This window comes from Mobula hypostoma, chromosome 9 (assembly GCF_963921235.1).
Source record: "Mobula hypostoma chromosome 9, sMobHyp1.1, whole genome shotgun sequence".
NCBI classification, from domain to species: Eukaryota; Metazoa; Chordata; class Chondrichthyes; order Myliobatiformes; family Myliobatidae; genus Mobula; species Mobula hypostoma.
The window spans coordinates 65618101-65631085 of record NC_086105.1 but is presented as its reverse complement, the minus strand read 5'-3'; the positions used below and the strand labels follow the sequence as shown (position 1 = coordinate 65631085).

The window sequence follows — 12985 nt, the reverse complement described above, 5'->3', positions numbered from 1 at the left end:
GATTTTTACTTTTGCTGTGAAGATTTAAGTGTGCAAGATTGGGACCTTCCCTCACATGAGATGAATTTAGAGTCCTTGCTCAGTGAATGTCATAATGTTTAAATGTTCATAACTTTGAATGTGGTCTTTGATTCACATTTTCTTTGAACAAAAGATAGCTTGATCTCCATTTGAAGCGCGCAGGATTTCAGACCCTGTCCAAAAGGGCAGTCATTCCTTGATGTAAGTTTGAAGTTGAGTGAATAAAGAGCAATTGTGAATGAATTGAATTGAAGCAATCTTAGTTAGGCTTGAAGAATTCCTTTATTTTAAACACAAAAGATTCAGTAGATACTGGAAATCCAGAGTAGTTCTCACAAAATACTGGAGAAAGTCGGCAGGTCAGGTAACACCCATGGAGGGGAATATTCGGTTGATGATGGGTCTCAGCCTGAAACATCAACTGTTTATTCCCCTCCATAGATGCTGCTTGACTTGCTGAGTTCCTCCAGCATTTTGTGTGCTCCTTTATTTTAATTTTGACAAAATTGATTTTTCATCACTTCATTTTTTTCTGGATTTTAGAAAGAACAAAATTGAAGGGAAAAAGCATGAATAGACAATTTGGTCCATGAACCTACCCCAGTATATAACATGGTCATGGCTGCTCTATCCTCAACTTTGTCTCCTCTTGTGTGTCAGTTTCTCCTAACACTCAATTCCCTAATCGTTCTGAATTTTATCTGTCTTTTCGTATTCCTAATGACCCTTTGAGAAGTTCTAAAGATAAAGATTTGCTTTATTTGTCACATGTACATTGTAACATAGAATGAAATGCATCATTTACGTCAACAACCAAGGATGTGCTGGAGCGGACTGCAAGTGTTGCCATGTTTCTAGTGCCAACGTTGCATGCCCACAGTTTACTAACCTCAATTAATCCATTTGTCTTTGGAATTCATACCAACTATAGCTATAAATTGCCCCCTTTTAATTTGTAACAACCATTTCCTCTCGTTTAAGACTCTCACTACTGGAAACACCTCAGCATTTACCCTATCATACCAGCTCACTATCATGTGCTTCAGTGGGATCACCTTTCATTCTTCCAGACACCAAAGAAAATACACTCAGTGGTCACTTCATTAGGTACCGGTGTGGAACCTGTTGTGGCCTTCTGCTGTAGCCCATTCACTTCAAGGTTTGGCGTGTTGTGCGTTCAAAATGATCTTCTGCACAGCACTGTTGTAATGCTTGCTTATTTGAGTTACTGTCACCTTCCCATCAGCTTGAACCAGTCTGGCCAGTCTCCTCTGTTTTCTCTCATAAACAAGGAGTTTTTGCCCATAGAACTGCTGCTCACTGAATTTTTTTGTATTTGCACCATTTTCTATCAATTCCAGAGACAGTTGTGTGAGAAAATTCTTGGAGATCAGCAGTTTCTGAGATACTCAAACCACCCCACCTGGCACCAACAATCATTCCTTAGATCAGTCACTTAGGTCATATTTCTTTCCTATTCTGATGTTTGGTCTGAACAACAACTGAACCTCTTGACCACATCTGCATTCTTTTACGTAGTGAGTTGCTGCCAGAAATTGGATATTTATATTAGCAAGTAGATGTACAGGTGTACCTAATAAAGTGGCCACTGAGTGTATATTTCTTTTGATTCTTGTGATAGGACTGCCCGCTCATTGCAGAAAGTTGTCCTGTGAATTCCTTTTGTTGTATGTGCTTTTGTGATTTTGTTTTTTATGCCCAATGTCAGGGGAGAAGAGAATGGCCGGGCTGGGTAGGATCTTGGATTATGTTGGCTGATTTACTGAGGCAGTGAGAGGTGCAGACAGAGCCCATTGAGAGGAGGCTGGTTTCCATGATGTGCTGAGCTGTGTCCACAACTCTCTGCCATTTCAGCAATCCCCCCCAAACACATTTGTATGTCATTTGCACACATGTTGATGAATTCTGGTGATTAACAAAGTACATTCGCTTTTTTCCAACCTGAAAGTGAAGTGAAAACTTTCGGCAATAAAGATAAAACACTGCCAATCCTGTTTTAAAGGTGTTACAATGAGGCTATCTCGCACTTTATAATTTGTCAACTAATAATCTTCTTGGTCAGATTTTTGTTTACTGAAATGTTCTGTCAATTTGGATATCACAATGAATCAGATGAACAAATAATTAACTTAATTTCCAGGACAAATAGCTAATTTGATGGTTCTGTATATAATTGGAGTTTTATAAAGGAAGATTAAAAAGCTTTAAAACCTGAAGTTTAACTTCTGTTTTTTTTTCCCTTCCAGAATGACAGGCTTTCAAGGTAAGGTTTTTATTTTATAACCTTTCGTCCAATTTGTGTTTAATGTCATTTGCACAGGTGCAATGAAAAGCTTATTGCAGTAGCATCACAGGCACCTTACATCAGATCAGTAGCGTTCACAAGAAAAAAGTAAATTAGACAAATAATACACTATTTTCACAAGAAACACTAAGAATAAACTAAGTCATATTATTCTCCGTAACTTCCGCCACCTCCAACAGGATCCCACCACTAAGCACATCTTTCCCTCCCCCCCTCTCTCTGCATTCCGCAGGGATCGCTCCCTACGGACTCCCTTGTCCATTCGTCCCCCCCATCCCTCCCCACTGATCTCCCTCCTAGCACTTATCCGTGTAAGCGGAACAAGTGCTACACATGCCCTTACACTTCCTCCCTTACCACCATTCAGGGCCCCAAAAAGTCCTTCCAGGTGAGGCATCACTTCACCTGTGAGTCGACTGGGGTGATATACTGCGTCCGGTGCTCCCGATGCTCCCGATGTGGCCTTTTATATATTGGCGAGACCCGACGCAGACTGGGAGACCGCTTTGCTGAACATCTACGCTCTGTCCGCCAGAGAAAGCAGGATCTCCCAGTGGCCACACATTTTAATTCCACATCCCATTCCCATTCTGATATGTCTATCCACGGCCTCCTCTACTGTAAAGATGAAGCCACACTCAGGTTGGAGGAACAACACCTTATATTCCGTCTGGGTAGCCTCCAACCTGATGGCATGAACATCGACTTCTCTGACTTCCGCTAAGGCCCCATCTCCCCCTCGTACCCCATCTGTTACTCATTTTTATGCACACATTCTTTCTCTCGCTCTCCTTTTTCTCCCTCTGTCCCTCTGAATATACCTCTTGCCCATCCTCTGGGTCACCCCCCCCCTTGTCTTTCTTCCCGGACCTCCTGTCCCATGATCCTCTCGTATCCCCTTTTGCCTATCACCTGTCCAGCTCTTGGCTCTATCCCTCCCCCTCCTGTCTTCTCCTATCATTTTGGATCTCCCCCTCCCCCTCCAACTTTCAAATCCCTTACTCACTCTTCCTTCAGTTAGTCCTGACGAAGGGTCTCAGCCTGAAACGTCGACTGCACCTCTTCCTACAGATGCTGCTTGGCCTGCTGCGTTCACCAGCAACTTTGATGTATGTTGCTTGAATTTCCAGCATCTGCAGAATTCCTGTTGTTTAAGAATAAACTAAGTCCACTGTAGTTGCAAAGTGTTCCTGTACTGAGTTAGTGATTAGGGTTGTGCTGGGTACATGCCTGTGGTGTACGTTGGAGGGGAAGCATAAGTAATTCAGTCTTTAAATGTAATTGAGGAGTGAGCTTGTAATATTTGTTTTCAAATGCACTGGAGAGAAGATAATTGAAGTTTATTGGAACAGCAAGTTTCTTTTCATTAGGATTTGTGTGTGTGCCATCAGATTGTTCTCCGTATTATCTGATTGTGATACTATAATTACAATATTGGTTAAATTCGTCTTGCAGGTTTGACACTGGAGTTTCTAGTACTGCACAGAACGAGGGCTCTGACCTATCGTTTAGTCGAACTGGTTCGTATAAAGAAAGTAAACTTGCACCTCACAGCCGAGTTGAAAAGGAAGATGCATTGGATTATAAGAAGGTGACTGCTGAACTGATGTTAGATTTGTGCTTTGTAAAAGGGTTTAACTCATAACAAATGTGCCTGTGGCAATGCAGTTTCTGAGTTAGGGGGCTATGGGTTAATAGGTTCTCTGCAGGATGTAATCCAGATGCCAACTCCACAGAAAATAACACATTCCAAGCCTGTGCAGCAAGACAAAGGCACAAGTTTAGTGGTGGCATGTAACACCCATACTGCACAAATTCAAGGCAGTGACCAACTCCATCAAGAGAGTCTATCCATGTGCCCTTGATATTCCATGACGTTACCATCATTGAGTTCTCCATCTTGAATGCCCTGGATGTTGCCACTGACAAGAAATTTTACTGAATCAGATGTGCACTCTATCTGGTAGAGCAGGTCAGAGACTGTGTATCTTGTGGCCATGGACCAATTCCTGACACTCCGGAGCCTTTCCCCCAAGTCCGAGGTACAAGCTTCAGAGTGTAATGAAGTTCTCTCCACTTGCTTGGGTGAATGTAGTTCCAAGACTACTTGGAACCTGCCCCCTGTAGAATAATTAATGGTTTAAACATTCACTTGCACCATCATTGGTCCTTAGTGCATCCATTGCAAAACGCACTGGTCTTGCTTTGACAGCTTCTCGCCAACCTTCCATATCTAGCAGGAAGAAAGGTAAGAGCTGGAGATGCATGGGAACACTATCACCTGCAGGTCTCTCTGTCAGGCTAGAAAACTTTGGAGCAGAACCAGGCCATTTGGCCATTTGAGTCTGCTGTGTCATGCCATCATGATTTGTTATCTCTTAACCCCATTCTTTTGCCTTTTTCCTGTAACCTTTGACACCTCACTAATAAAAAACCTATCAACATCTGCTCCAGATATACACAATGACTTGGCCTCCATAGCCATCTTTGGCAATGAACTTCACAGATTCAAGGATACCCCCCAGCTAAGGGATATCCTTCTATACTTGTTTTAAATATATCCTAAGTTTTAAGTGTATCAGTGCTTTTATAATGCTTCTGCCCAATGAGAGGGCTGCAGTAGGTCAAGAAGTGTACTCTCTACTGCCTCAGAGTCACCAGGGAATGTTGAATAAATGCTGGCCTTGCCATTGATGCCCAGGTTATCCATTTGATTCAGATAGCTGATGGTTGAAACTGTTCCTGAACTTGGTGGTGTGGGACCTAAGGCTCCTGTAACTTTTGTCCAATGATAGTCAAGGAAAAATGAATAAAAACACTGATATTTTGGTCAGTCTGAGAATGTTACGTTATTAATGATGCTTTCTTTCAGTTGAGATATTCAACAAAGTGTTCTATCTGGCTATTGCTGTTGATGTTGAAGGTGCCAACTTATGAGGTTTTTCTGGTATCCTGGGGTAACAGTATCTCAGCTATGTTTTTGGAACAGCTTTTATCCCTTTAACAATAGATTTCTGAATGGACCATAAACCCATGTATACTAACTCACTTTGTTTTCTTTATTTGCTCTGTTATATTTTATATTAATACATATAAATGTAATTTTAATTTATAGTTTTTAAAATTGTGTATTGCACAATTATGCTTCTGCCACAAAATGAGAAATTTCACAACTTTTGCTAGTAATATTAAACCTGATTCTGATTCAGATACCCAATTTCCATCAGTTAATCCTGATGAACGGTCTTGGACTGAAATGTTGACTGTTTATTCAGTTTCATATATGCTGCCTGACCTGCTGAGTTCCTCCAGCATTTTGTATGTGTTACTCTGCCATTAGTTGGATTTGTTTGAGTGCACATTGATGGAGTGGGTCCACAGGTGATGGTGTTTGGAATGCTGTTTTGTTATGAAAGTGCAAGGTTAATACATGTTGGATTCTGATAGAAGTCAGTATTTTCTGCAAAAGAAGTGCAATTTGTTGGAGTGAGCAATTTAACTTGTGATACCTGGATATAAGATTTTGCTGCTGCTGTGGCTAAATCTTCTGTTTTTTTTTTACAGCTTTATGAACAATTCCTAGCAGAAAATGAGAAGCTTAAGGCAACTCTACATGACACAAACCTTGAACTGGCAGAGTTGAAAGTGCAGTTAGAAAAAACAACGCAGGTCTGTTCAATTAAGTTACTTTGAAAGTAGAAAATCTAAGCTGGTCTTCGAAAATATTTTGTGATCTTACTAAAATATTGACCCCTAATATATACCAAAAAAAATTGTATCCTTGTGTGTTCAGATTTAATTTTTGCAGTGCATTTGAAGTTTCCATTGCTGAAATTGAATATTTCTGTGTCGAAGCTGCAAAGCTTTCAGTTTCTTTGTAACCATAGATACAAGTGATGCTCCACAAATTTATCAGTGTTCAACTTTTACAGAGCATAGAACAATACAGTACAGCACAGCACAGGGACAGGCCCTTCAGCCCACATTGTTGCAAGCACGATGCCAAATTAATAATTCCCTTCTCCCTGCGCATAATCCATGTCTCTCCATTCCTGACATATTCATGTCTAAATTTCACTATTGTATCTCCTTCCCTCACCACTCCTGGCAGCCCATTCCAGGCCTTCTGTTGCTCCACATGTCTGTTATGGCGAGCCAAACAGCCAATACCTGTTGGTCAGCTGACAACCAGTTCCAGGTTGACTTTCACTGGTAGTTGTTCCAATCAATGTCTCAAATGTTCTTGGATAAACCACTTAAATAGTTGAGGACTTTGGGATGTACAGTTGAGTTTTGAGGTTTGTGCTTGTTGTTTTACTGAATAAAGGAGTATTTTGTATTCTGACTTGGTAGAAGTATGCAAAATTATGAGGGCTATAGATAGGGTAAACGCAATCAGGCTTTTTCCACTGAGTTTGGTAGATACTAGAAATAGAGGTCATGCGTTAAGGGTGAAAGGGGAGCATAAGGGAAAATTTCTTCACTCAGATGGTGGTGAATGTGGAATGAGCTGTCAGTAAAAGTGGATGCAGGTTCGGTTTCAATATTAAAACGTTTGGATAAGTGCATGGATTGGAAGGATCCTGGGTGAGGGTTGATGGGACTAGACAGATGAATAGTTCAGCATCTACTGGATGGGCTGAAGGGCCTGCTTCTGTGCTGTTGTGGTCTATTATCTATGACTATAATCTTCAAAAGCAGTATCAATAACAAAAGCAATTGTTATTTTTGGAATAAATAATTTAAAAGAGTATTTGCAGGATTATGAAGAAATATGTTTTGTGTAGATAAATTCTTGAAGAAGCAGAGAATTGAGGGCGAGGTAGGATTAACACAAAAGATGGTGTTACTGGGACAGAGCATTCCAGAAAGATAAGTGTGTTTCCATTTGGGATATGAAGAAGGATTTTTAAGTTTGCAGTATGCTGGGCTTCATTCAATGTTTCCAGGATTGGGGAATGTACTGGTGACTGCGATGTGTTAGTTCCATGTTAGAATTGGCTAACTAATTCTAAATGAGGAATAGTTGAGTTGCCAGCTGGCCTTTTCTTGACGACAGTGCTTATTCTGTGAAGACCAACTTTGCATTTACAGGCTGCCATTCCAACAGACACCATCTTGTTTGAAAGACTGGCCATTTCCTCATGGTGATAATGATGACATTAAAGCATCCAAGTTCATAACCTCTGATGACATTATTCACCATTACCCATTACCAAAATTACCAAAATCCAAACATTTTAATTATAATCAATGTCATTTTTATCTATTTATACTGTAGTTATAGGTGAGGAAACAACAAATTGATGATGAGATGCTGTATTCTATTGAAACAACAATTTCACAGAAGACTTGCGTGAAATTCTACAACAGCGGCTAGATCAATTTGAGGTGGCCCAGCCCAAGTTAATCGAAACATTGACAGCAGTGAGTCCAACGCTGTCGTTGAACTCATGTGATTCAACTGTTACGTCCATAAATGGCTTCCCATTTGATGTCACTCTGGGCATTAGGGTTGAATCATTGTTTAAGCATTACGAAGAGATTGCCAGTAATAACTCATGGAAGACACTCACTTTGCTCTGAAAATTGGGTACTGCTGAGCATGAATGTTATTTCAACTTCATTTTCCTAAGAACTTCGCATAACCTATCGTTTGACGAAGCTACCCAACAGCTGACGAGCATTTTTTGGAAGGCAGTCATCTCTCCTGTGTTTGCTACCATTGCCTAAAACTCATCAAAGATGACACCAATTACTTCATCGCATGTGCAATGCATATGTCAATCATGAATGTGAACTTTTCAAGATGAGTAACATGAATAAATCACAGATCGAATGTCTGATTTAGATTTGCAGACTTCAGGCACCTGGCGATGCATATTTTTTCAAATGGTTCCTGGCGGGACTGGAGCAAGACCCTGATATGACTTTACAAGCTATCATTCCAGAATGTCAGTATTTGCTGTCCCTGAAACACAATTCTAACCTGGTCAAACAAAGCCCTGTCAATGCAGTTTCCAGTGGCCCATGCATCAACACTGAGCAGGTCTCCAAGTGGCCCAACACAGCTTGTTGGAATTGTGGAGCATGGCATTATACAAGAAACGTATTTGCAGCAAATGCCCATGCTGTGGTCACAAACAAGGCTTTTGCTGACTTTCACTATCTTCTTGGCCAGTGAAACACAAGGACAAGAAGTTTCAAAAGCCATCAAAATGTACAAAGAATTTAATGGTCACGTTCAAAGTTCACTTTGACCCCAAGAGAAAATATGTCAATGTATTAATCAACAATCAGTTGGTCAAGAGCTGCAACTGAATACAGTGTCAGACATCACCATTATCTTCAAATGCATGTGTTGAGCACTTAGATCTCCACTAGTCAAATCAACTCATCAGTCCACCTGCAGTGCATCAGTGGAACCCTTTAGCTGATGGATAACACACCCCACTGGCAGTTTGCCAAACAGACCAGCCAGATCAGCATGTCCTTGGCTTTGACTGAATGGACAAGCTTAATCTTTGGAACATCCCTCTGGATGAGGTCTGTATGAAAATTTTGGCTGTGCAAATTATAACATTCGCCACCAAACCACCATCAGTATGGGAGACCATACAACAACATCTGCAGCAGCACTATGCAGCAGTGCTTCAGTAAGGTTTAGGTTGCTGCATCAAGCTGCAAGCAGAACTCCATCTCCGTCCAGGCACCGTGCCAGACTTTTGTCCCATATGTTTCCTTACCAATTATGGAGCAAGAGCAAGGTCGCCTGCAACAAACTGGTGTGATCAAAGCTGGCAACAACTCATTGGGTAGCTCCAGTAGTCAAAATCAAGAAAGCCAACAGTAAAGTGAGGTTGTGTGCAGACTTCTCAACTGGTCTGAATGTGGCTCTGGAGACACACCAGTACCGGCAGATCTCTTTGCAAAGTTGAACGATGGTCGCCACTTTGCAAAGTTGGCCTAACTCCAGGTAGAAGTGGAAAAATCACAAGAGCTTCTCACCATTACATCACATAAGGGGTTGTTTTCCTTCCTCCATCTGCCTTTCAGAATAAAGGTGGTTCCTTCAGTTCTCCAACAGCTTATAGTCACTGTGCTGAGTGGTATTGATAGTGTTGATGCTTATCTCGATGACATCACTGTGATGGGCACAGATCAGACAGAACTCCTGCCAGCATCTGGACCAAGTTGTGAACAAACCACAAGACTTTGGATTGTGATCTCAGGCAGAAAAACACAGCCTTGTGATGTCTTCAATCAAATATCTGGGATTCATCATGGGTGAGCACGGTTGTTACTCAGAACCCAAAACCATCACTGCTATCTTAGATACCAACTTCCACCATCAGACGTCAACACTTTATGATCATTTCTGGGCATGATCAGTCATAGTTTAGCATTTGTCACAACAATGCAACAGCTGAGGAAGCTGCTTAATGCTCTGATCAATAAGGGAGCCATGTGGAAATGGTTCAAACAATGCTAAGAGGCTTTTGATCAGGTGAAGAATATGCTGTCATCCCACCTTCTCGTGATGCAATTCAGCCCAGAGTTGCCAATTATCATGCGATGGATGTGCCCAACAATGGGGTGGGGCTGTCATATCCCAAATTTTTCCTGATGGCTCTGAAAAAGCTGTCGTGCATGCAGTCAGTTCACTGACTACAACAGAAAGGAACTGTGGACAAATCAAGAAAGAAGCATTACGAATCATCTTTGCTGTGAAGATGCTTTATGGCAGATCACTTTCCTTACTGATCACAAGCCACTATTGTCCACCTTTGGGTTTAAGAAAGGTAGTTAACCATCTACAAAGGCAAGCAACGAAGTTGTTCACCTATGATTTTGAAAGCAAGTACACATCAACCCAGGACTTGGTCAAGCAGATGCCCTTGGCAGACTTCTGAATCAGCAGGTTACTGAAAATGAAAGCTTAGTTTGGCTGTGGTTTCAGTTGCTTGCAAAGTCCATTGGGTTGTATAATTTGCTCCTAAAGGTCTTCTGGTCATGATCACCAAGATTAGAGCAGGAATGGCTGCAAATCCTCCTCTTCAGTGCATCCCCAGGTACCTCATTGATAGTTGCCCAGTGAAGGTTGAGGAAGATGTTGTACCCTGCTACCAACATCATGCATCACTCTCAACTGTGAACTCCTATGTAATGTTTGAGACAAAATGGTGATTGCACAAACACTTTGATCAAAAGTACTGAAACAATTCCACTGGGGTCATCCAGGCATCAATCGAATGAAAGCCCTGGGAAGAGGCTTTGTGGCCAGACATAGATGATGATGTCTCATCCATAAAGTGCTCTATGGCAGCAAAGAATCCAAGAAGAGCTGATCCACAACCATGGCCTCAGGCAACCAGACCTGGGAATCGAGTACATATTAATTTTGCTGCCCCAATCTGTGGGTGTTCCTATCTTGTCTTGTGCTTATTCCAAATGGCCGGAAGTATTCAATAGGTTCAAGTTAATGTCAGAGAAATGTATACAATATACATCCTGAAATTCTTTTTCTTCGCAAACATCCCCAAAAACAGAGGAGTGCCCCAAAGAATAAATGACAGTTAAATGTTAGAACCCCAGTGCCCCCCAACTCCCCCCTCCCACGCATAAGCAGCAGCAAAGCAATGAACCCCTCCTCCCCCACCTGCAAAAAAGCATCGGCATCCCCCACCGAGCACTCAAGCGTGCAGCAAAGCATCAATAAAGACACGGACTTGCAGTACCCGAAAGACTACTTGTTTACCTGGTAATTCGACATACCACAGACTCTCTCTCTCCTTAATAAGGGAAAAAGGGGTGACCCCATTTCACAGCAAGAGGGGAGACATAACAAAACAACTCGCTGATTTATGGTGTTAAAAGTCTGTTGCATCACTTTTTCTGAGCTCTGTGCCCAAAGAACTCGGGTCTCTGGGCATATAGCCAGCAGCCAGCTCACTGCTTTCGATCTTCTATGTACTCCCACAACACACCAGTTTTCTGCGGCGGCACCAACCTCAAATCCGCCTGCCTTCAGAGCCACAAAAGTTCGGCACTCCGAAGTCATGCCAGTCTTCCAGGCTGCGTCCTTGGCATATCAAAAAACGGCTGGTCATGAGGCCCTGAGAGTGGGTCCCATTCCCATAAAGAACCGAAGTCAGCATGTAACTCAAGGTCAGGGTCTTCAAAAGAACTCTGAAAAGAAAGTAAAAGAGATATTAAAGATAGAAATAGAGCTGTTTCCGAAGATGCATGCAGAGGAGTTGCCATTAGGCACTGTTATCCTAAGCTCCGCCCTCCATTGATCTCCCTGTTATTTCTGAAGTCAACGATAACAGAGACAACCATTCAATAGTGGCTGCAGATCTTCAACCTCTTGGATGCTAGAAACACTTGTTTCTGACTACAGCACCTAATTCAGTTCACAGCAGTGTGCTGCATTTTGCCAGAATAGTGGAATTATCTACATCCATTCACCCCCATATCATCCACAGTCCAACGGCCAAGCAGAGAGGCTTGTGGATACCCTCAAACGATTGCTTCTGAAATTAAGAGGGGAAGGAGCGTTAGCTGAGTCTCTCATTTCTGCTGATATATTGAATTACACACCATCCAAGCTTCAAAGGTAAAGTCTCCTGCTGAAGCATTTTTGGGAAGGTAACTGCACATGTTGTTGAAGGCAGTGCTGCCACAGCATCCAACATCCATGGTCAAATACACAAGGGCAGCCACACAGATCTTGGTTGAGGAGTTTGTTTTACCTTGACCAAACAAACCACCTGTGCCAGCAAAGCCGCAAGCAACATCGAGACAAGAAAGTGACTGCCTGCAACCACGAAGAAGGGCTGATTGCTAGCATCAGCCGGTTGTTCCAATCCAGATCCACAGGTAATCTTCAAGAGGGAGGTGTTATGGCGATCCAAAATAACCAATCCCTGGCTTACTTTCACTGGTTATTGTTCCTATCAGTGTCTCAAATGTTCTTGATGAAGGATTTAAATAGTCATGCTCTGGGATGTGCTTTTGAGTTTTGAGATTTGTAGTGTTGTGGTTTTGCTGAATAAAGGTGTATTTTTTATTCTAACTTTGTTCCATCTCCTGGCTTTGTGGCTCGCCAATAACTATAGGCGAGTGAATGCAACATCTTCTATTAATTCTCCAAGTGTCATAGGTCGTAGAACATTACAGCACAGTACAGGTCTTTCGGCCCATGGTACTGTGCTGACCTTTTAACCTACTCTCAGATCAATGGAAACCTTCCCTCCCACATTGCTCTTCATTTTTTTTTCCATCCATGTGTCTGTCTAAAAGTCTTTTAAGTGTTCTTAATGTTTCTGTCACTATCACCACTCCTGGCAGCATGTTCTATGCACCCATCATTCTGTGTTTCAAAAAAGAACCTAGCTCTGATAATCCCCTATACTTAAATCAGTTTAAAATTATGCTCCCTTGTAATAAACATTTCTCCCCTAAGAAAAAATGTCTGGCTTTCTTCTCTATCAATGCCTCTTATCTTATACACCTCTATCAAGTTTCCTCTCATCCTTCTTCACTCCTAAGAAAAAAGCCCTCCTTCGCTCAGTCTATCCTCAAGACATTCGCTCGTTCAGGCAGCATCCCAGTCATTTTGTACAATGCCAATTA

The 12985-nt window shown here is 41.9% G+C and overlaps 1 protein-coding gene across 7 annotated transcripts in view; it reads left to right on the top strand.

Annotated features, from left to right (window-relative positions):
* Nucleotides 1-12985, top strand: part of ppp1r12a (protein phosphatase 1, regulatory subunit 12A) — a 250859-nt gene that overhangs the window by 205778 nt on the left and 32096 nt on the right. For all 7 annotated transcript variants that reach the window (XM_063058433.1, XM_063058430.1, XM_063058427.1 and 4 more), the window contains 3 exons: nt 2289-2305; nt 3803-3938; nt 5912-6016. In XM_063058433.1, coding sequence (XP_062914503.1) covers nt 2289-2305; nt 3803-3938; nt 5912-6016 — 258 coding nt within the window. The remainder of the gene's footprint in view (nt 1-2288; nt 2306-3802; nt 3939-5911; nt 6017-12985) is intronic.